This window comes from Neovison vison, chromosome 1 (assembly GCF_020171115.1).
Source record: "Neovison vison isolate M4711 chromosome 1, ASM_NN_V1, whole genome shotgun sequence".
NCBI classification, from domain to species: domain Eukaryota; kingdom Metazoa; phylum Chordata; class Mammalia; order Carnivora; family Mustelidae; genus Neogale; species Neogale vison.
Window position 1 is genome coordinate 313382276 of NC_058091.1, and position 24518 is coordinate 313406793.

Sequence of the window (24518 nt, forward strand, 5' to 3'; positions counted from 1 at the left end):
TAAGTGGCCTCTGTCTCTATCCTGAGCCAGTGACCAGGGACCCAACAGCACAGAGACAAAGCGAGAGGGTCACGTGCCCACACTGCTGAGGCCCATTTCTGCAAACCTAGAATCAGTTTACCAGTTCCTGGGGATTTTTGGGATCAAGAAGTTTGAGATCATATTGTACAGTTTTTAGTGTGTTTGCTATCTGACAACTCGGGAGTCAGACTTTCATTCCATGTGATGTTACTCACACGATTCTCCCAATCCCTCTGGGGTGTGTCCCTGTGAAGCTGAAGCCCGTGTACCCCCGGGAGGGGATGGGCGTGGCCGGGTCGTCACAGCTGGGAGCAGGGCCGGTGTGGCTGCTCCTCAGGGCCCTGCCCAGCCTATCAACTTGGGGCACTGGCACCTTCCTGAGAACTCTCTCGGGACGGCCGTACCCCAGGCAGAACGGGATGCCAGAGTGCAGGCTTTCTCGGCTTGATCTCATACGTGAGTGTGCGGGAGTGTGCGTGTGCGTGCGCGTACACTGCGGCAATCCACACACCCCGCCCCACCGGTCCTGTCTGGAATGGATCCTTCTGACATGTTTCATTCAGGAGGCAAACAAACAAGCAAACAAAGGAACTGGAGGGTGAGAAGGAAAACGCGAATGTCACCCCAGTACGTCATCACCCCTGCCAGCCCACGGTGATCAAAGTGAAAATACGGCAAAGAGGATGCTCTGAGGAGAAGTAGCACTTACAGTCCCAAGGTAGTTCAGACACACCTGTAAAGGCAGTTCTGGTTCTTCTTGCCTCTTCCCGTTTCCGGATTTCACAACAGCCTTCAGCACCACCTTTCTCCAGATTCCGGAGCTCCCAAGACGCACCGGATATATTTGCAAAACTCTGACATGTGTCGGAACGAACGTGACAGCTCTTACCTGGGAGGGCAGGCAGACACTTTGCAGGACACCACCCCGGTGACAGGTCGGGTGCGGGGACTGCAGAATGATGTGTTGACTTGAAACCTCAGGTCTCGGTAACAGCCCGCCCTCGTGGTCATCTGCCCTGCAGGAAAGGGTGGAAAATATTATAAAGACCCAGAAATGTACTCTCTGGGGAAAGGCAGATGAAGAGCAAAAGAAATCCCTATTTAAAAAGGATTTAGCATATTGGTAGCATGTTTATGCTAATGACCAGCTGGACCGCTCTGGACAGACTAGTCCTTGTCTGACTTGTCTTCTCGACTGCTTGTCGGAGCATGTCATCTGTTCTAAGACATGCACACTTCCCTCCCAGATTTTTGCATCTGTAAAGTCAACGTGTGTCTTTGTCTTGGAATCGGTGCTAACGTACATTTGATGACACATTGTTCTTTCCTATTGTTTCCACAGTTGGGAACGCAACCCACTTCTCAAAAGAGACACGATAACCTGATTTGTGTTTCCGCTGGAGAAGTAGCAATCGGAAGCAATCAGTAATAAACCAGAAAGAAATACAGGCAAAAAACATAAAGCAGTTTGTCACCAGAGAATTGAGAGTTAAATTTTGCCACGGTTTTAAGCTGAACGGAGGCCTTCTCCCAATAAGGACTTAGGTGTCCTATGGAATGATGTCCGTGGAAATGCCTGGAATGAAAGCTGGTCCTATCCTCAGCCCCATTCATGTCCCTAATGTTTACAGCTTTGTAAACATGCCCAAATTTGTGCAGTATCTTAATTCATTATATTTCCCAGAAAGGGCGTTATTCTTTACATGAGGTTCCTAGAACTGAGTCAAACAGGCAGAAAGTAGAATGTTGGTTTGCCAGGGGCTAACCCAGGAGGAGGGGAACAGGGAGTCACTCTTCTGTGGACCCAGGGCTTCAGTCTGGGAAGACGCATGAGATCTGGGGATGGACGATGGGTACGTTCGTGCAACAGCGTGAACGGACTTAACAACCCGCGTTGCTCAGAACCATTCTGCCCTCTATGCTTTACTAAGGGAGCTCTAACTACATACACGTTTTGCGGGACAGTATTCAAGAGTTCAACCAATTGAGAGAAAAATAAAGAAAAAGAACTCAACTGGTATTGATTTAAAATGAACACAAAATATATCAAGAGCTACAAATGATTTCATTGCTGCCCTTGGAAAGCCTGATGGAGTCCTGCTGCTTGTGTGGCCCCACAACCCCCTCGTCTACAGCCCAAGCCAGGACACAATCCAGCACAGCCTCCTGCACCCAACTGGATTCCGGCAGATGTCAGAGTAAGGGACAAACCAAAGATACAGTTTCAGAGGAAAGAACAGCACGGTGTAGACCCCAGGCATGACCATCTCTAAGAGTAGGGTCCATGTAAAGACAAATCCTTCTTTACTCAAAGAAAACCAAAAGTCTCTAAAATACACATGGGACAGAGCGGCTAAGCTATGTCAGAACGAATAAGACAAGCCAATGCCTTAACCTGGGAAAGTTACATTCTCTATGAATTTTTTTTAAAGATTTTATTTATTTGACAGAGATCATAAATAGGTAGAGAGGCAGGCAGAGAGAGAGGAGGAAGCAGGCTCTACACTGAGCAGGGAGCCTGATGCCGAGCTCGATCCCAGGACCCTGAGATCATGACCTGAGCAGAAGGTAGAGTCTTTAACCCACTGAGCCACCCAGGCACCCTGGAAATTGGTTTTCTTAAGTAGTCAGAAGAGAAGAGTCCTCCCTGGTTCCAAAAGGGGACCGGCGTGGCGGCTCACGTGTCTGAGCCCCAAACTGCCCACTTGGAGGGATTAAGCCCTGTGGGTGCTGATGAAGGACGAGGGAGTGTTGGTTAGGATTTTTACAGTTTCATAAAATTTTTCAGTTCTCTGCTGACTTGACATAATTATATTTTAACCAAGTTATGAAGTTTTTATTTTATGCTCCTTAATGTAAATTTTGCAACCATTTCTGCCCAATTTCAATGAGATCTGATGAGAAACAAGTGACTAAAAATGACTGAGGGGCACCTGGGGGCTCAGTCGGTTAAGCATTCAGCTCTTCATTTCGGCTCAGGTCATGGTCTCTGGGTTGAGAGACAGAGCCCCGCGTCGGGCTCTGCACAACCCTCCAGGGATGGGAAAGGGATTGGAGATGGAGTTCACCCCCAAAGGCCAAGGATTTACTCAATCAGGACTAAGTTCCAAAATCTCCCTAGAAAACCTAACCCACAGGGTTTAGAGAGCTTCTGGGTTGGGGGGTACATCCCTGTGCTGAGCAGATAGCACAGCCCAGCTGCACAGGGACAGAGCCTCCTGCAGTAGGGATCCTTGGAGAATCCTCCTCGGGTACCCCTTCCTCTGGCTCTTCATTCCTCTGACTTAAAATAAACTGGAATTTTCAAGTACTGAGCCTTCCTGGGTTCTGCAAGTTGATCTAACAGATTATCAAACCTGAAAGGGAGGGACGGTAAGAATGCCCAACTTTGTAGCTACATCAGATCAAAATGTGGGTATGTGGGGCACCCAGGACTTCTGACTGGTGTTTTAAACAGGAACAGTCCACTGGGGTCAAGCCCTGAAACCTGGAGAGTCTGAAGAACTCCAGGCATTTCATGTCTGAATTGACCTACAGTCACCCCCTTGGGCACTGGACAGTTGGGGGCTGTGGGTGTTGCAAACACCCCACACTTGCAGTCAGAAGCGCTGTGAATAAAGAGTTTCAGACAAGGCTGGCTCGGGTTTGTCCTCACCTGTCCTGGCCAACGGCCCTGAGGCCCCTGCTTCTTCTCAAAGCATGTGGGCACCGGCAAGACACAGGGTGAGTCTAAGGACAAGATTCGGTGAAGACTGACGCGTCATCCCTTGGAGCGTATTTCTGGGCGGCAGAGAGCGTACGCCGACTCTCTCCATAATCTCCCCAGTGTGCGTGGGTCACTTCGTCCCCTCACTTATTAAAGAGTGTTTAAGCCACTGGCCAATTTCATTATATTCAGGAACTTCTAAGTCTAACAAGTTAATAGTGGGGGGAGCTGATGCCTAGCCAAAAAGTCATCGAAGTAGGTAGGGGTACGTTCCCTTGTTTATACGTTACCTCCGATGAGCAGGGCCCATGTCTCCATGTGGACAGGAAATAGACATCAGCGTTTTATGAACCCACTTTTCCACTTAACTAACAAGGAATGAGAGACTATAAAATTAGAAGGAAAAAAAAAAGAAATGCATGTCTGCCTAAGCTGTTCTGCAAAGAGTCATGGGGCCTCTCTAAATCAAGCTAGTTAACCACACTGATCTAATCTAAGTGAGGCTGATACCGAGCAGCGGCACAATTTCCTGAAACTGCTAAGAGTGTGTCCGTCCTAATGAGAAGAGAAGGAAAGCCGATCTTCCCTCTCCACTGACGCGTCAATTAAACAGTCCGTTCTTTTCATTCTGTAACCAAACTGGCTTGACTTTTTAGGATGTGTGACTCTCTAAATACTGGCTTCAGCTTGGTTTCCTGTTTGGAAATTAAAGACGTGTGAAAGCCAACCCTTCAGCTCCAGTCCCAACAAACAACCCGGACTTAATGGCCGCTGGGGGTTCCGAGCAATTCGCAGGCTCTCCATTAAGCAAATATGAAATTTGGTTTTGCTTTGAAATGGCAAAAAGCGTTTACTTTATTAAAGTGCTTGTTTTTCTTCTCAATTGGAGACATTTGTTTGGCTCCCTTCCTGAGTGCCTCCGTGTCAGCCAAGTCCCAGAGCTGTTACCTTTAACTGCATAAGAGGGAAATCTGGAGCTAGTAGTTCTTGAAATAATTTAGTAACAATTACGAAGTATACAGATATCTATAACCTAAAGGAAAACCGGGGTTGTCTGATGCACGTGCGTGTTCTGGCTCTGCCAGTTCTTTTCTTAGCCGGTGACTTTGGAGATCTTTCCTTTTTCTTAGCGGGACACCAGCGACATGGGGCAACAGCACTGCTTGCAGGGAAGCACAGCTGTACAAAGTGCCAGGCTCCTGGCAGGATCCCTGGGTCCCGCCCACCCAACGCCAGCGGTGGTCGCCCCCACTCATTGCGGCGACTAAAATGTCTGCACACACGGGCAGTGCCCTCTTGGGTTGACAACCCTGTAGGACACCAGCGGATAAGGAAGAATATTTACGGGGAAGAGAAGAATATTTACGGGGAATGCAGTGTTGTCCTGAAATTTTTAGCAACAGAAGTAGGACCAAACAGGAGGGTGATTCGTAGGTGCAGATGAGTGCATTTAAGAAAGTGACAGTGGTGAAGAAGTAGAATTTGTGGCACGTGGCTAAACGTAATACTTGGAGGACTGTTTGTGATCGGAAATACTTACACCAGTAAATAAGGATGGACATCAATGAATGTAAGAGCAAATGGGCTCTGAGAAAAAGCTCACGGAAGTAGAAAGAACTGATCTAGATGGAAACAGAGATCCGTGTGTTAGACAATGGACAGATGCCAGTGTATGGTTCCAGACAAAAACGTGAAGAAGCAAATATGTTACAGAAGGGAAAGTAGAAAATCCAAGAGCTGACTTTGGGGAAGGGGTGGTGACCTCTTGTCCTTGAGATTTGGGCTCAGATCCCATCGAGGAGGGGCCAAAGCCCAGGATGCGGGGAGCAGAAGAGGGTCAGGGCTGCACAGCCACCTCTGTGGACGCAGCGGGTCTGAGCGTGCACTGTGGCGAGCATCAGCTTTGTGGTGATGCAGCCGTTTTCCTGGGAACCATCTGTGCCAAGGCTGGCTTGGCTCTTCTCCTAACAGGTGATTTCTGGACTGTTCTACAGCCTCCTGGCTCTTAAATAGCCAGAGTGACTCTGAGAGTGAATGGCAGCTCTCTCTGACCTTTACTCCCCCACCCTCCCAACTATTTTGCAAGCAAATGATCCTTTACATTGAGTTCTTTCCTGATGCACCTAGAGGGACCTGTGTTTTCCTGACTAACCTGCCAGTTTACACACCCACTTAATGAAGAAAATAAGGAATGAGCACAAATATGCAAGATACAAAATGAGAATAAGAAAACATCCTACGGAGAAGAAATGAAGAGAATTTAATGAGGGAGCTTTGTTCAAATTTATAAGCATAATATTTAAAATCTTACAAAAAACTTTTTTTTTTGAATTAGCAAAACTCCAGAAGAGGGAAACAATCTATGCGGTTTCGTTATCAGACAGAATACAAAACCATCTCGAAGACCTAATTCCTGAAAATGCAAGAGTCAAACGATGCCAACAGATCCCACCACACGTAAATGAAGAAATAATGCCAGTGCTAGTTAAATTCCTCCAAAGCTCAACGTGAGTGCAAGGGGCAGGAGGGCAAGCGGTCGGATGAGGGAAAGGAGGGTCATCCTCACGGACTGGACGAGAGAGTGCAGCAAAGGCGAGAGACAAAGGGAGGGTGTGGGAGAAGGAAGGAGGTGTTGGTCCAAGGCTGAGGAGGACTGAGCACTTTAGGGAGCAGGAGAGGAAGAGCCAGTCTGGCGGGGAGGAACCTCAGGGACACGGTGCGGGGCCCTTGCAGAGCCTCAGCTTTGGAAAGGAGGAGAAGGTCCTCTGGAGCGAAAGCAGGGGTGAGGAACAGGGAGCTCTGGCTTGGGGGGCACGCGGGGCTGGCACTTGGCAGGATCCTCCCTGCAGAGGGGATGTGAGCTGCCCACGGGGACGTGCAGGGACACCCACGGGGTGCGCGCCTCACGCCCACCTCCACCTCCGGCCTGGCTTCCCAGCAGCTTCCGCGGCCAGTTAAAGAGCTGCCCTCCGTTCTCACCCGCCAGCATCCGCAAGTAGGTAAGTAGGTCTGGGACCCTGTTAGCGGGAACTGCTTCCTCCTTTTTCAAAACGACTGATGAAAGTCACATGGGGAGGAGACGCTGACGGCCTGACTCGGGTGCTGGGTGTTTCCCAGGAAAGTTCTCGTCTGTAGCTCTCCTCCCCGCCGTCCACTTAACCTGCCTCAGCTCCCCTCCCAGAGGGCCCCGAGCCGCCCCTGGGCCGCCGCGGTCCCTGCCGGGCGATCTCAAGGCCGCTGTTCTCGAGCGAGCCGCGCTCACTCAACTTCCTGCTCGCGTCCAGCCGGCTCCTCCCGGGAACGGATCTCCCGGGTTCCTGAACACCAGGACCGCAGACGTGCCCGGGAGGGCTGCCTCGGGCTCTGGGCGGGGGCCTGCCAAGCGGGCTTTCCACACAGTGCGTGAGGAGGGAAGGGCCCTCACAGGAACCCAATGGCAGTCACTCCCTGGATGGGCTCTCAGACTGGGGTGGGAGGCCTTCGGATTCTCCAGGCCGGAGTGAGCCCAGGAATCTGCATTTCCAACAGGCTCTTGCATGGGATAGCTGCTGCTGGCCGGGGTCAGTCACCCCCCACCCCCGAGTCTGTTCCCCTCCACGAGATTCCCCACCCTGTGATCTTACATGGGTGGCGGCCGGGCTCCAGGGGGTGAAATCGGATTCTCTACAAGCCCGTACGTCAGATCTCGTGCCACTGCTCCAGATCTGTGCCCACAAGCAAACAAGACTGTGTGTGCGTGTGCATGTGTGTGCGCACGGGCACACATGTTCTCTGCCCAAGACTTTTAGGAACGATGCCCTCAGAATTCCCACCTAAGTGTGGAGCCTAAACTTGTAATCACTAAGGAATTTGGGGTTCTGGGGAGGGTCATCGTAACAGTTTGCTGAAATCACTGTGACGACCACGCTCAGTAACGCTTGTGCTTCCTCAGGAATCTGAACCATCACATTAAGAAGGGGCTGCTCCCTCCATACCTAAGAAGGGACTCTCCGCCAGCGGTGGATACAAATAGCATGCTAGTGTGCGCGGGGGTCACCGTCCAGTCCAGAGGAGGGACGCCCAGGAAGGGCTGCACGTGGGAGAGACATGGGGTGGAATGTGTGAAAACACTCGCAGTGACCTTGGGTCGGAGAGCGGTTCGTCTTCTTTTCTATCTGATAACGGCATTTTAACGAAAACTAATGACGACATCTGCAAACGTGGGTCCTCACGAAAATGCTCATGTGTCTTCTGACATCGTGGACACGGGGCCGTGAGAGGTAGGGCAGGAGGGGCCGACCGCCCAGGCGACCCCCACGGGACCTTCTACCTGCCCGCAGCCTGTCCAGCCCCCTGCCCTGACCGCCCCCTCCCTCCCGCCCCTTCTCGCTGGAAGGCTCAGCATCGAGAGCCTCAAGGGCTGCCCAAGGAGCTGACGTTCCGGTTTCTCTCCGACCCAGCCGGCCACCGCTGTGACACAGAGAGCCCAACCAGAGAGCACGGCAGAGGCCCCATAAAACACACGCCTGTGTACCGGTGCACATGCACACACACACGCACACTGAACTGCCCTCCTCGGCAGAGGGCAGCTGGGGAGGCTGACTCCCCGTCTGTTTCCCGCGCATCACAGCTCTGTGGGCAGAGCCCAGACAGCGCACCTGAGGCCCGGGAGGAGGGTGGTGTCATGTGGCCCGGCTACTTGGGAACAGGTTTGGGCGATGCTGTAAGAAACGATTCTTCAGGGTTCTTGGGTGGCTCAGTCGTTAAGCGTCTGCCTTCGGCTCAGGTCCTGGGATGATCTCAGGGTCCTGGCATGGAGCCCCGCATCGGGCTCCCTGCTCCGTGGGAAGCTGCTTCTCCCTCTCCCTCTCCCCCTGCTTGTGTTCCCTCTCTCGCTGTGTCATTCTGTCAAATAAATAAAATCTTGAAAAAACAAAACAAAACAAAAAAAATTTTCACCACCAAGCCAGAGCTACAGAGAATCATGTGAGATCAGGTCTTTGCTTTGATCGAGGACCAGAAAGTCCGTGCCCGCGGGCTTGGCTAAGAACAGTCAGGAGCTTTTCTCAGCCTTGACTGTGAGCCTCGATCTCTGTGTGGTGCCTCTCAGATCTTTGAATATTTCCCTCCCGCATGCTCTCCCAGACCTGCGCTCCTGGGGTCCACTCCAGTGTTAAGTGTTAAACAACATAAACAACCCTCATGTCTACGTGCAGTGCTATGTTTTTTTTTTTTTTTTTTAAGGTTTTACTTATTTATTTGAGGGAGAGTAAAGTCCTAGTGAGGGGAGGGGCAGAGAGAGAGGGGACGCGGGCTCACCGCTGAGCAGGGAGCCCCACGCTGGGCTCGATCCCAGGACCCCGGGATCACAACCTGAGCCGAAGGCAGAGGCTTCGCCAGCTGAGCCCCCCCAGGCGCCCTCGTCTATGGTCCCCGTTCAAAGGGCTCCCTTGGGTCCTTCATCGGAGACTTCTGCTCACCACAAGTGTAAGGATTTCATACTCAGCATCTTGGGGCGTCTGCTCTTTGGGTAAGGAAGGGCATACGGGCTGTTAGGATGGACGCCGAGACACCAGCCCGGGGGGACCAAGGGAAGACAGAATTCTATAGAAGAGGTTTCCGAGTACCAAACAGAGAGACAGCTGGGGCCCCCAGCGTGGGGCAAGTGCGTCCAGCACGTCAGGAGGCTTGTCTGGCAACAGCCACAGGAAGACGAGCCGCCATGTCATCCCTGCTGTCGGGACAGAGCGGGGAAGGATGGCGTGAGTCACCAGAGGGGAGGCAGGCTCCATCCAAGGAAGTGGAGAAGTCAGGACACGGGTCACAGGAACGCCTCTCTGCAGCAGAGACCCCCAGTCATCTGTCCCCCAGACTGAAGCTTCCACGCCCTCCCTCCTGCCCTCTGTTCACACCAGTGCCCTCAGCTGCCTCCACGTCCTGCTCGCTGGCCTCTGTCACAGTGTGGCGGGAAGATGGGGGCCACGCTTTGACACCCCCAGCCACAGCAACTACAAACCTGCACACCCGTGCATACATTTCTCCAGGGGTGCGCGTGTGCACACGCACAGGTCGACACACACGTGTGTGCACAAGAACACTCCTTTGAAGGTGACGGCATAATCCCAAATAAGGAGGAATGTGCTCCTCGTCCCTGCTGGGGGGCCTCATGGAGAATAAGATCATGACAGGATCCCTCCTGCTTCAAGAGTTTCAGAACCTAAACTGTCCGGTTTCTAAGGCAAAGCTGTAGTGTTAACAGAAGGGAATTGGGGCTGACATTTATTTGGCTAGATAGAGTGTTAGGAGCTTTACAGGTAGTCTGTCACTTCATCCTTAAAGGAACCCTATAGGGCAGCTTATATTATTATCCTCATTTTATAGATGGACTCACCAAGGCATAAAAGGCTTCAGTAGCTCCTAAGGTCATGAGATTTTAAGAGGCAGGGCCCTGCCGCGATGCCTGGCGGGCCAGGCACAAACGTCACGCGGTCTCCTCCAGCTGCGCGAGGCCCAGCCCGTCACTTCCCGGCACAGTCTTTCCATCCATCCAACATGACATATGCAGGGAGAAACTGTAACCTCTTGTTTGATTTGTGTTTGAGGCAGAAAGCGATGGCACTGCTTTCTATTTCAGAACTTCCTACACTGGCGGGCAGTGTTTTAAACTCTATTCCCCGGGAGCTGAAGCAAGGGAACTCGAGTTCGGAACGATGGACGTGACCTCCAGGCCCTGCTCCCTGCTTCGTGTCTGGGGGCAGGAGTGAGGGGGGCACGGGAGCCCTGCTGCAGCTGCCCCCATGGAGGGGCACGTGTTTCTGGTAACAGCGGGATGAGCCCATATCACCCTTCCCAAACACGGCCTTCGGGTATTTTTGAATCAAAAAGTCATCGGGAGGGGCACCTGGGTGGCTCAGTGGGTTAAGCCGCTGCCTTCGGCTCAGGTCAGGATCTCAGGGTCCTGGGATCGAATCCCGCATCGGGCTCTCTGCTCAGCAGGGAGCCTGCTTCCCCCTCTCTCTCTCTGCCTGCCTCTCTGCCTACTTGTGATCTCTGTCTGTCAAATAAATAAAAATCTTAAAAAAAAAAAAAATGTCACCGGGATCCTGCATTTGCCCTGTCACAAATAGACCATTGGTGGCTGGTGAGGGCCAGGCCCGATGCTAGACCCTGAGGACTCAGCAGCTAATGAAAAGCAGCAAAGGCCATGACCGGCCATGATCCAATCCTGTTCCAGGCTGTCGTAGAAGGCAAACACAGAGAGAGCACAGCAGATAGCAAAGACAGACGTATACCCAGGTCAGGTGTAAAAGGGACCACAGACATCCAGGCCAGGAAACTGAGAGCGCTGCTGATCTGGGGTTGGGGAGAGCATGTCCTGTGGCCCAGGGGCATTCTGGAGCTCAGCACCAGTGAGCATGGTGGAGACAGGCTCAGAACCCAGGCAACACCAAACCCGGGGCCCCAAGTCCTTGTCTCAGACCCAGGGAAAAGTTCAGGACAATAAGAAAATTTACAGATAGGAACCTGGTATGGAAGAGCCTCAAAACCAAACCGATCCGAGTGACGCTCGATCCCACAGTGTTGGAACGATTTATTTCCATGTAGCTGATGGGCCCAGACCCTGGGCATTCTGCCGAGATGGTCTTGGGAGTGTACATAAAATTACCTTTTCAAGTCCTACTACGGCATTTACCTCCATTTCTGCATTTTCAGAAGGAGAACTTCACCTGATATCTCCGGGCTCTTTCACCAGGATGAAATCAGATCACACGCACGGAGCAAGGCACAGGCAGGCTGGGGGTGCTGGCTAAGCACGGTAGTCGTCACACGCCACAGCCCGCAGGCCGCAGGGCCTCGCCATCCACATGGGCAGCAGACAGACTTACGGCCCGGGCGCCCACGGCGGGGCACAGGGATACGGATCTCCCAGGTAACGAAGACTGGGGCGGCCCACCGCGTCACGTCCCTCTGTGGGTGGCGGGATGCGCGAGCCCTTCATTCGAAATGGATGTCCCCAGCCCATATCAACAAGGAGAGAGAAAAGTGAATTGAAATATTTCTGGCTCTGAGTGTTTTCAAATTGCTGAATATTCTGAGAAAATAAAAACACAGAGACAGCCACATGCCCCACAGCATGGAGGGTCCCAGCAAGGTATGGATAATGGTGCGTCAGATGAGTTTCCCGAGAAACGGGGTCTCCTCTAGCACCTAGCTGGAGGGTTACTGAGACTCAGGTCTCGTTTCTCAGACTGCGGACACATCTGGAAATCAAGATCTCAGCAGGGCTTGCCATCGCTCAACGACTTGTCAGAAGCAGAAGTCACCGAGCGCGCAGGAGTGCCAGAACCAGACGGGCGGAGTCCAACGCGGCCTGTGGTAACGGCGCAGAGAGGAGCAGCGCAGCGTCTGACGGCTGACGTGTGCAGGCCGAAGAGGGCCATCCCGTCCCTGGGGACAGGCCCAGAGCGGAGCCCGCCTGTGGAAGATGGGGCTTCGCGAGCCAAGTGCTCAGAAAACTGTTACCGTCTTGTGGGAGCCAGCCCTGGCCTGTTCTTCAGAAATCACTTTTAAATCTTCATATTTTGCTGAAGTACCTGGAAGGGGACGATTTCGTCTTGAAGACGACGGTTTCACCTGGCTCCAAGTTCTCACTGATTCTAACTATCGAATGAAAACCAGCTGTTGTCCAACTTTATCCTTCTTTTATAAAGAGAAAGAAACCAATCACGGAAGCAAAACTACACGGAGCACTAGAAAATATTCCACAAATGAATGCGCGCCGTCTTTTGAGAAGCATCATCTCTATTGCCGGGGCTAAGTATTCACGGGTGCGTCATGCCCGAGCACTGAGGACCCCCGGAATCGGAGGGGGGAGGAGAAGGCCAGGAAACCAGAGTGGGTGGTGCTTCTCCGAGTCTCAGGGACTCCCCGCGGCATGCAGGGGACAGCTCCGCCTGCCACAGTCACACTGAGCCTCTGCTGTCCTAACGTGTCCCAGAGCCTGGAGGGTGGGGACAACAGTCATCTATGGATGTCCCGTGATGTTCTCCTGCAACAAGGAACTGGCCCGAATCTGATTCCCCAGATACGGCGACCTATCCAAAACGGCGGACCGTGGAGCCACTGGTCTCACTGTGGGTCCCCAGCACCCGTCCTTCCGGCGCCAAGTGTGGGTACCAGAGACCGGGAACCCAGGCACATGTGCACTCTCCCCACAGCGGGAGCATGGTGAGAGCGGCCTGGTGTGACTCGGCGATGGGGCTGACCTCTGAAGGACACTCGAACCGACTGCCCCTGGTCGGGGAGGTATGTCCCAGCTCAGGAGGCTCTGGGCAAGCTGAAGGATCCCTGATCCCCAGGAAGAGTCGGGCTTCCCCGTTTCACCCTGGTCCTCTGAGCATGCCTGTGGGGATGGGCAGGGGTGGACATCGCAGCCCAGGCCCCGAGAAAGGTGCTCCCTCTCCAGAAGATGACCCTTTCCTCGATGTCTCCTCTGCTTTTTGGGAACAAAGATGTCAGGGTAACTTAGCAGCGTCTTGGATAAAGACACGGTCGGCATTTTCATGAACTTGGCTCAAAGGTAACCCAATGCAGGGACGAGAGAGCAAGACCTATTTCAATTTGGTCTCAGGGACCAAAGAGGACAAGTTCAGCCCTTTTGTTACAGTGTAAAAAAAGGAGGGACACTTTCTGCAGGATTCGGAGCCTTCTAGCAAGCAAAGGTGGGAAAGATCTCCTCGAGCAGTGGCTGTGAGGAGAGAAGGAGATGGTGGCCGACAAGGGGAGCAGCTGTGCGGCGGCAGACAACGCAAGGACCGCCGGACCTCGTCCCCTGCGCCACGCTCCAGGGTCCCTGCATCTCCTCAGCCCAGGGCACCCCTGTCTGCTTCCTCTCTGGAGAACGCTCATGTTTCTGAGGACAGAGCCAGCGGACGTCATTTCCCTCACAGTCTCACCATCGTGCCTCAGGCCCGTAAGGCAGGACTGCAGGACTGAAGTCTTCCCTCCCGAGGCCGAGACGCGCTCCTGTGCCTTGTTTCACCGGCTGGAACACTGGGAAGGCACCAGACACTCTCCATGGGCGGGAACAGGTTACTATGTCACTGTTCGGTCCACAGAGCGGAAGTGAAGCGAAGGTCTCTGCATGTCCTCCCGACTTTGAGAAGCCTGAGGATCAGACGCGTGCCTGCCAACAGCTTGTTGACGGAGCAAGTGAGGGAGGGAAAGAACGGTTTGCTATCAGCTGCTCATGGTCCCATTCCATTTTCTGAACTTGATCGATGAACTAATAAAGTTCATGCCTTAGATGATTGGTAGATGGCGGAGACAATGGTACTGGAAAAGTATGACAGGCTGGTTCACAGCCAATTTTAAGATTTGTCTGAGAAATTTTTAAAGATTTTATTTGAGAGAGAGAGAGAGAGAGAGAGAACACGTACACGAGCTGGGGGAGGACCGGAGGGGAGGGATGGAATCTCAAGCAGCCCCTTGCCGAGCGTGCAGCCCAGTGTTGGGCTTAACCTCGCACCCCTGAGACCGTGACCTGAGCTGAACCCAAGAGGTGGACCCTTAACCAAGTGAGCCACCCCAGCACCCCTAAGATTTGTCTGAGAAATGCTAATTGTGAATCACATCAATGTTTTCACTTGAGCAAAAAGCATTATCCCCAGACATTGCCTGGTGCATAGTGGAGAGTTTAGAACATAGCTCTAAGCCAAATTTTTTTTTAAGATTTTATTTATTTATTTGATAGACAGAGATCACAAGTAGGCAGAGAGGCAGGCAGAGAGAGTTGACCAGAATTCACTGCCTACTGGTCAACTGTTTCCTCAACACAGCCACTGGTAAGCTGGGGAACTAACCATCCCCAACTGAAGACGATGCTCTATGGTTAATCCTTGACAATTAACCGTGTGATCTCAGACTACTGGGGAGGGCTGACAAGTCCATCACACGTGGATCAAAAAAGAGCGCATGTTAGGACTAAGCAGAACAAAGCCTTGACCTTCAAGTGGTCATGACATGAAGCGCTGCTTTGTCCATGAGGGGCCCCTTACTAGCCGCCCTTCAGGCTACTGCTCAGGGATGGCTATGAACATAGTTTTGTTCCTCCGTGTCCTGAGTGGGGACAATGGCAGCTTGTCTGGCCCCATCCCCAGCGAGGAGCCTGTATACTTCTCTCTGTTTTGTAATTAGAGCCATTTGTCTGCTCTCCGTGTGCACAGAAGAGAATCCTATTTTTCCTTAGAAAGCTCTTAATGTCAGAATTTAAATATGATTTCATTATTTTATTCTTAGTTAATGATGGGAAGTGTTCAGTGGGTCAAGCACATTAGTGTTAACTGTCCAGACTTACTTTTTTTTGTCAAACTTTGTTTTTGTCTATTTCTTTCATGTCTTTTATTAGAGCAACTATTAAGAATATTTGAGGGGTTTGAAGCGGCGGGGGGGTGGAAGGTTGGGGGAACCAGGTGGTGGGTATTAGAGAGGGCTCGGATTGATGGAGCACTGGGTGTGGTGCCAAAACAAGGAATACTGTTATGCTGAAAATTTAAAAAAATATTTGAATTCATTTTTACTTAAAAAAAACTTACTTGTATTATTTTCTTTTCTTTTTTTTTTTTCAGTGCTCAAGATACATTCCTGGAAACCTATAAACTTTCAAGACTGAATCAGGAAGAAATTGACAACCTGAATGGACCAATATCTAGTAATGATATTGAAGCCGTGATCCAAAACCTCCCAAAAAACAAGACCCCACCAAAAAGGAGAATTTCAGGCCTATATCCCTGATGGTTATGGATGCTAAGATTCTCCGCAAGATCCTAGCTAATAGGATCCAACAGTGCATTAAAAAGATTATCCACCATGACCAGGTCGGATTTATCCATTGGATGCAAGGGTGATTCAACATTCACAAATCAACCAGTGTGATAGAACAAATCAATAAGAGAAGAGAGAAGAACCACATGATCCTCTCCATTGATGCAGAAAAAGCATTTGACAAGATACAGCATTCGTTCCTGATTAAAATGCTTCAAAGTATAGGGATAGAGGGAACATTCCTGAGCCTCATCAAATCTATCTATGAAAAACCCACAGCAAATATCATCCTCAATGGGAAAAAGCTTGCAGCCTTCCCGTTGAGATCAGGAACACGACAAGGATGCCCACTCTCACCACTCTTGTTCAACATAGTATTAGAAGTCCTAGCAACAGCAATCAGACAACAAAGAGAAATAAAATGTATTCAAATTGGCAAAGAAGAAGTCAGACTCTCTTCGCAGATGACATGATCCTTTATATGAAAAACCCAAAAGACTCCACCCCCAAACTACTAGAACTCATACAGCAATTCAGCAACGTGGCAGGATACAAAGTCAATGTACAGAAATTAGTGGCTTTCTTATACACTAACAATGAAAATACAGAAAAGGAAATTAGAGAATCGATTCCATTTACTATAGCACCAAGAACCATAAGACACCTGGGAATAAACCTAACCAAAGAGGTAAAGGATCTGTACTTGAGGAACTACAGAACACTCATGAAAGAAATTGAAGAAGACACAAAAAGATGGAAGACCATTTCATGCTCTTGGATCGGAAGAATAAACATTGTTAACATGTCTAAACTGCCTAGAGCAATCTATACTTTCAATGCCATCCCATTTTTACTTTTTCTTTATTCATTAGATTCTTACTTTATGCAAGTGCCCATTTTGTGTACTTTTTTTTTTTACTTAAATATAAAACTGTCTATATTATGCTTAATTATTAAACCAGGAATTCACAAAGCTGAAATCTTATATCTTTTTGAAAACTTGTTTGTTTTCTAAATATCAGATAAAATTGAATATTGTGTTTCTACATTTGAAAAATTTCTTTATCAGAGTATAGTATGTCTGGCTCTGGCTGAGAATGTTCTTGCAGTGAACTAACTTGATCGATTCAGTCATGCCTATGGTTTAGTTCTTACGGCATTAAAATGACAAAGCCATCGACTGTCATGTGAAATTCTCCTTTTGATGTGCCTTTTCTAGTCATTTCCAGTGCAACTTGCTTAAAATTCTTATGCTTTCTGGGTGAATTTCAGTATATGACCTCATAACAAATTTTTTGAGTGAGACCATTTGACCAAACCTCCAACTGTATCACGGTGTTTTCACGTAAGCTTCTATTTCTCATCCGCAGCACAAATCCACAATAATTTGAGTGACTTTCATTTCAATAATCTCAAACAACAAAACTAAACTTTATCACATCTTCACTTAGAGGGAAAGGAGAAACCAGTTCAGTGCATGAGTTCCTCAGAGCCCCTCGCTGAGGTAGATGGATGGGAAAAGGCAGGCCAGGCCTTTCAGGGACATCCAGAGCCCCTGTTCTCTGCTCTCCCTCGGGGACAGGTTGCCTACCTCAGGCAGAAGCTCCGAGCTACCTGCCAGGACACGGGGTGGACCCATGAGTCCGGCATGCCCATGGCCCGGATGCACCAGGGCCCCTCAGTGCCCACCACCAGGGGACGTGTGAGAAGTGACCTACCCCCACCACAGGACACGGAGCACTCGGACCGAATGACGGCCCACATGTAGCGAGGCTGGCTGCCGGGCTTCTTCTCCCCCCGCAGCCGAGGCACAGAGTACTCCCAGGCAATGCCCGGGTTCCTTCCCTGAAACAGGAGCTGGAAAACAAAAACAAAAACAAAAAAAGAAAGAAAAAGGGGGGTAGAACAAGTTAAAATGGAACTGACAAATAAAAGCTGATTTGTAAATAATACATAAGCAACAACATCAACAGGAAGTACGTTACAGTGAGAAACCCTGCCCATCCTCCAAAATCCGTAGGAACTTTCTAAACAGAAGTGAACCGTCAGCAGGAACCAAGCACATTGGGAAAAACGTGGACATTTGACTCTTTGACCTCACATGTAGTCCAGGCCTCCACGCGCGCCTTCGGACGCCTCTGCAGCCCAGTGAAGTATTTGGTTACTCCCCCCGCTGTTTCCTGGAATCCCCAAGTCCCGTCCTTCTGACCGAATCAGAAAGCGCTGCCTATAGATCACTGTCCCACTTCCTAGTGAGTTCCAAGCACCCCACGCCTCCTGAGTGGGTATCGGTGAGACTGGCTGCTAAGATCTTTTGCCGACTGGCACGTACCGTGCAGTTCCAGGAGAAAACGATCTTATCAGTAAAGATCTCTCAGGTTGCGCCTGTCCGTGACCCATAGTTTAGCATCTCCCATTTGAACTCTTCCTTTCTTAGCTTGAACCCCAATCGTATGGACCGTCCAATCCTCACTCACGAATGCCTCAGATCCACTGATCTCAGTGAGAAGCCCTCTTATTTTGGAACCTCACCATTAATCCGTTGATAGAAATCCCATCTCTGAGTCTTAGAGCCTTTAGTGGTCCTCATGTGATGTGCCCACGGGTAAAGACACTGGCCCCTCCCTGACAACACAGCTCAAGTCCCAGTTGCTGAAGGGGCTGGAGGACAGGGGCGAGCCCTGGAGAGGGGACTACACGGCCGGACACTGGGCTCTCTCCTGCCTGATATCCTGAGCCTTTGCCACTCTTCTCCCATCCAGAGACGCTCCTAACAAGCCATGTTCCTCTTCACATTTGACTTATCTCTCCTGTGTGGTTATTCCAGCTGAAGTCCGAGATGGCGGGAGAAATAACCAGAGCAGGAATTCAGGATGAAGAGAAGAGCTGAGGGTCAGAAGGGATGGGACAAGGGACCGAGATGGGACATGGGCAGATGGGGTGGCCGCCCCCAGACGGTCCAGGGGAGCATCTCCCAGGAAGATATGAGAGGACAGGAGGGGGCTGCCTGGCCCCCAGAGCAGGTGGGGGGGCATCTGGTTGGCTCATGTCTGCATACCCAGTTGTGGGCGGAGGGGGCTGCTTTTGAGCTAAATGCTTTCATCTTGCATAGAAATACAAAAAGGTAAGGGGTTCTGCAGTACTGACCCCTGACCACCTCCACCTGCTCAGTCCCATGGGACAGACAATGGTGCAGGGAGAGCCTATTTGCAGTTTGTGAGCCTCTGTGGCCGTGGGTGAAGAGCAGGAGGGCAGTGGGTCGGGAGGCTGTTGCGAGACCCCTCCCTGCACACGGGGCCCATGTGAGGGCACAGCGGGGGCCTTGCTCATCTTGCTCCCATTCCACAGGATTTGGTGGAATGCTGATCCCACCCCAAAGAGAGGTGCAGGCAGAGTCCCCTGAGTGTGCCAGCTTCTCACAGCCAGAGAGCTTGCAGGACCAGGGCAGACTTTTGTAAAAATCCACTAATAAGGAACCCTGAACAGGAGCTGCCTGATGGACATAAGTACAAATGTGAGGAGGCCCCAGAAAGAGAACGAGTCCACGGCCCCAGTGCATCCATCAGTGCTGTTTCTGAGACGCCCTCAACTTATAAACCTCATTCTGTGCATTTAAAACTATACCAATGGCCCTCAGTCCCCACCAACGCCAGAAGGACCCCCCCACCCCAGCCCGAAGGTGAGAGGCTGGAGTCTACCTCCACAACCAGGGTTTCGTTGGTTGGCCCAGACGAGGTTAAGCTCTCCGGCTCGTGGGAGGACCGTCTGTAGTCGAACGTGGTGCCTGAAAACTTGTATCGGCCGGGCCAGTTGACCGTCCAGTGTCCGTTCAGGTAGTATTGTCGGAGGGTGTTGCGCACGGAGATGTAGGAGGTGGACACGTTCAATTCGCGGATGCGGATACTCCGGGCTCCGGGAGGAATGGTGACCATCTGATAATATTCTACAGGGAAGGGAACAGGAGCGGAGAGAATGTGCTGTCTCTCTCAGCACACCGAGCCGTAATCCCTACGCACCTGGGGTTCCCCACCACGAAAACCTGAGGATCCACATTAGGAGCCAGGAGAAACTCTGGTGTGGCACACAGTTCCATTAGTTCTTTAAGTGACTTCTTCCCTTCCCTTTTCTTTTCTTTTTTTTTTAAACTGGAGCAGAACTATTATTATTTTCGCTAGTAGTAACCTAGCAACGACTTCCCATCCAAAGGAAAGGCTTGACAAGCAAAGCAGGGATGGAGAGTGTGTAGGTCTTTGCAGGACCCTTAAGGCTGCTGTTTCCACTGCACCTCAAGGGTTTCCTGCCTGGAAGTTCCACTCGCATCTTCTCTGCTCAACACCTGCCCGCAGCTCCGCGTACTCACGGTTGGCGCCATGGGGGTTGGCGTAGAGCCCCTTGTGCGTCGTGCAGTCTGAATTATTGCCCCTGCACACACCGCAGGAGTCTTCCACAGCGTCGGACCCAAGGACATTGTCACATCCGACTCTCTGGGGGACCGAGGTCACACGTCATCCATGCAAGAGAAGAGAAGAGCGAAGTCACCAACCTCCAGTGAGAAACCTCCCCATAAGAGCAGAACATTTCACCCACACAGGGTAGTTAACAAATACTTATTGGATACCAAATATGTGCACAGAGAGACTGTAACTCGACTCTTGGGTCCAAAGGAAGAGACCCTGACATCTGTTCTCTTCAGTACTGCTACATGACCTCAGTTTCTGGAGCCCTCAGCGAAATCTCTCAGATTGTCATGTGGAGATAACAGTGCATTTCAGACTGACACAAAGCTCTTAGTAAATGACAAGCAGTGTGTCCACAGGAGGGTCCACTGGACCCTGCCGCTATGCCTCTATGCTGCCGTGTGTAATGCAGAGAAGTAACACATGCCACGTGGGATTATTCCCAGCAGTAAATTATGTAATGGGCGGTATTTGTTTACTATCTTAGAACTTAAGGGGCTCTTTATAATGTCTATGGTACCTGCCAATGTTACACTTCCTAACAAAGAGTTTAATATATACAAGTATAAAATTCAGAGATGAAGTAACTATAGCCAGCAATTCTTTGTTTGAAATCCTTAGGGCCAGATGCATTTCAGAACTCAGTGTTTTTGGATTTTAGGAAGGTAATTTACATATTATGCACATAACATGCAAATCCCAGCAGGACCCAGGGCAGTGCCCATAATAAAACACATAAATGATGTTCCTATAGCAAAATGCGAACATGGTCACTCTAAGCGAACTAAATAAAACTGACAAATATTCTCACATCAGTTGAGGGCGGGTTTTGGCCAGCAAATAAATTCAGGGACGCTTACATTGTGCAGCCCAATACACTTTCTGCTTGATGGCTTTTGGGGTTTCAGAATTACACGTAAGGGATTGTGACACTGTATCGTTAAGAACACCTGAAAATAATGAAATATTTAACAAGTCAACTAGTAATTGGACCAAATGGACAGAGATCTGAACATTAACGCTGAAAGAGATCTGGATAGAATGGAGTCGATCTTCACCCAGTAAAAAGGATGGCGACGTGTGTCTCAGTGGCGGACCCAGCTTTACTGGGTCATCCAACTTAGAGAAATCTAAAATGAAGACCACGGTCTTGGACTGGTGGGTGCGCATACTGCATCAGTTCAAGAAGAACCCATCCTTCCCATGCAGTGTATTTGATCCGGTAAGGCTTTAAATTTCTGCATATAACAGAATTCCTTCCCGTCTCAACTCGGCATGGGGTGGTGAGCTCAGGGCTCTATGGTCACTTTGCCACCAAATCTTTCACAGCCTCTCTTCCAAGTCCCTCCACAAAAGAGACCCCTACAGGGTGGCCTCGGGGCTCAGCGCTGTCCCCATCTGTGTTGCTGCCTGTGCTGCTGCAGGCTGACCCCACTCTGCTCTTCCTCATTCCCGGGGCCTATTCCTCCTTGATAGGAGGATACAAACCCTCTGAGCACCCCTTCCCGTTTGTCACCTCCCTCGGCCCCCTGGGCCCTGCCTGCCCTCGGGTACTCTGACACCTGAGTCGGGTCCTACAAACCCACTCCTTCTCACAGGACCCTGTTCCCAGACTGCTCCCCCAAACTCCTCCAACTCACCCTTCCAGACTGAGCTCAGAAGCTCCCTTCTCCAAGGAGCCCCCCCAAATTCTCCGGATCTGTATCTAGGAAGGAATCCGCTCTCCCCCATTCCCCGTCCTCTGCATGCACTTTGACTGCAACAACCCCATGTGTCTCAGTGTGTGTTCCTATGGCATCCCCCTCCCCCCCCAGGCTGTGGGTCGGAGAGAAAGGGCGGGGTTCAGATGCCTGGTGTCTTTAGCCCCTCAGAGGATGCCCGGCACAGAGCAGACTGTCTGGACACGTGTGTTGAATGAATGAACGATCATTATTACCTCACATATCCCATCTATACAAACATTACGGCTATCCTCCGAGCATGGAGTCCCATCTTTGACTTTATTTGACAAAGAAAAGAAGAAATCAAATCCTTCTGCGATACAGTAGAGTTTGCATAAGTGCTGATCTTAAAAAGAAATACACACACAAACACAAATAAGAAAGAGACTTAAGCTCTGATCATTTTCGCTCTAAATTTTAGATAGACTTTTTAAAGTTTTCTTTTTTCCCCCATAAAATAACTCCCACACAACATTCATTGCAAATACTTTTTTTTTTTTTTTTTTTGTGGTGGTCTCATGAGGCTTGGGTTTTTTTCCTTTAATTTTTAATTTGTATAAGGCTTCACTATTAATTTTTTATTCTGTTTGTCCTTTCCTATCCTTGTTCTTTACCCAGTTGTTGGCACATAGTAGGCATTCAATAAATATTTGTTGACTTGAATACAACATAACTGTTCATTATTTTACTAGTATAATTAACTACTCTTGTACAAATGCAAAAGGTCATTACAATTTAGTAACAATATATAAAATTCTCAACAACGTTATAAAAGAATCAAATGATCACCAAATTTCTTAATAGCGCATTTGATGAAATACATTTTTTTGAACCGATAAAAAGGGATAACTTTTAGATGAAATCTCCAGAAGATAACCAGAGGCTAATGTTTCCTATAAATACAATGACTGTCGAAACACATGGATACATGGAAAATGTAGGTATCATTGTACACTTAGGCATGGTGGATCAGGTTCACTTTCTCTCTTGATAATCTGTTTCAAAGATTTTATGGTTTACATAATTAATATGAACTTTCATAGAAACTTTTCCCCTTCTTTCTTCTTGGTAAAGAACGGAAGAGTTGATGATGAAAATATAGTCTGCCTTAGGAATTTTCATGGGCTCAGACTCATCTACAAATATTTTCTTCACTATACATGATGAAGCCAATTGAATAACCCTAGGAATGGAGTTGAGTATGTGCCTCCACGATTAATGTGTTTATTTCCTGAGACCGTGGAGTCAGGAATAATACACGTATGTTGACCTCAATTTCAAAGTTCTTTCTCTTTTTTTCTCCTGTCTACTTATTTCTCACTGGATCAAATTTTACTGAGTTTAAGAGTTCAAAACACAACCAAAAAGGCTTTGTGTGAAACTGCTTTAAAGTTTTCCTTTGAGGCTGTACTGCCTTCGTAAAGCTCTCACCATGAATACACTATGTCTGTTGGGCTGGAGAAGGGTAAGATTGGGGAGATTCATGTATCTCTTAAGTGTTGCTTGGACGGTATTCCCAGTTTCAAAGAGCAAGTTGACTAACTATTCTTTGAATTCTCCTTAAATTATGCCAATTGAGCTACCAGGTTCAAGTTACTGTAATCTTAAGAATAATACATCTTTCTTTCAACCTGGAGAGTAAAATCAGACATAGGGTGCAAATAACCTTCTTGGTTTAAATCAAGACTTTTGAAAATAGTAGGCTTGAAAACTACTTAATTTTCCAAAAGATGCTAAACTTTTGCTCTGATTCTTTAGCCATGATAACTGCTCAGTGGGTGACATGCTGAGAGAAGTGTCACCATCATCTGCTGGGATGTGTAATGAGGAAAGCACTGATCCATGAGCACTACACCATCTATTTTGAACGCTTCGTCACTTCTTTGAAGATCTCACTGTATGGTGCACACCCTCGAGTGTCTTGTTCATTTCTGATCACACAGTTGGTCTAGTTTAGACCAGAAGCTGGTGGCCATGGGGCAGGCGAAAAGCCTGGGTCAGTGGCCTCACACAGCGGTACGGTCTATCCAAACAGTGCACTTAAGATCACACCCCTCTAAAGAGTACAGGTAACAAAGCACGGGTCGTTAGTAGAGGAGGGATTTAGGATTCACCTTCCACTTGGGTGTATGGCTTCCACGTGTAGCGCCATCCTCGGAAGCGCTTGCCATTGTACTCTGCGCACTGCAGCGCACGGAAGTCAACGCTGTTGTGCGGACATTGCTGACTGTTGCAAAGCCTCAGCGTGCGAGTCGAGCCCTCACAAAACTTGCCTCCGTGCGATGGTCTGCAACAGGAAGAAACCTTGCGTTTAATAGCCACTCTCCCCTCGCTGGAAACTAGGCTTACTGAAGAGATGAGCAGATCCAGTTAAATGGCTCACAGTGACGAAGGAAGGAGTCTGCACCCCAATGGGACCATGACTTTTTTACCATCAACAGCATGATTCCTGCTCCTGACGTCACTAGGGCAAGGTACAGTGTGGAAGTGGGTCTGCCTGCCACCTGTTCACTGCTGGTGCCCAGCACCCTGGCACACCGGACAGAGGGCAGGGCTGAGACGGACATCCAAATCCATCACTTTGGCTGCCGTCCACTTCCCTGTGGCCAGGCCAGGGCAGCAGATCGGCTCAGGAACCGTCACCTCCCACTGACTGATGCTAACAGCAAAGAGGCTCTGCTCACCCCTAGAATCCATGTGGTCCCAGCACAGAGACGGCCTCCTCTCGATGCAAGGGATGCACTGGGCGTCACACATGAGAGACACCACCACAAGGCTGCAACAGGACTCATGTTTTAAACCAACTGAGGT

At 49.8% G+C, this 24518-nt stretch overlaps 1 protein-coding gene across 1 annotated transcript in view; it reads right to left on the reverse strand.

Moving 5' to 3' along the window:
* ADAMTS16 (ADAM metallopeptidase with thrombospondin type 1 motif 16) overlaps positions 1-24518 on the reverse strand; it is a 176818-nt gene that overhangs the window by 40427 nt on the left and 111873 nt on the right. The window contains exons 16-21 of the mRNA XM_044233985.1: positions 23822-23994; positions 21923-22053; positions 19890-20013; positions 19228-19472; positions 17248-17386; positions 911-1037 (exon numbers count right to left, since the gene is read on the reverse strand). Coding sequence (XP_044089920.1) covers positions 911-1037; positions 17248-17386; positions 19228-19472; positions 19890-20013; positions 21923-22053; positions 23822-23994 — 939 coding nt within the window. The remainder of the gene's footprint in view (positions 1-910; positions 1038-17247; positions 17387-19227; positions 19473-19889; positions 20014-21922; positions 22054-23821; positions 23995-24518) is intronic.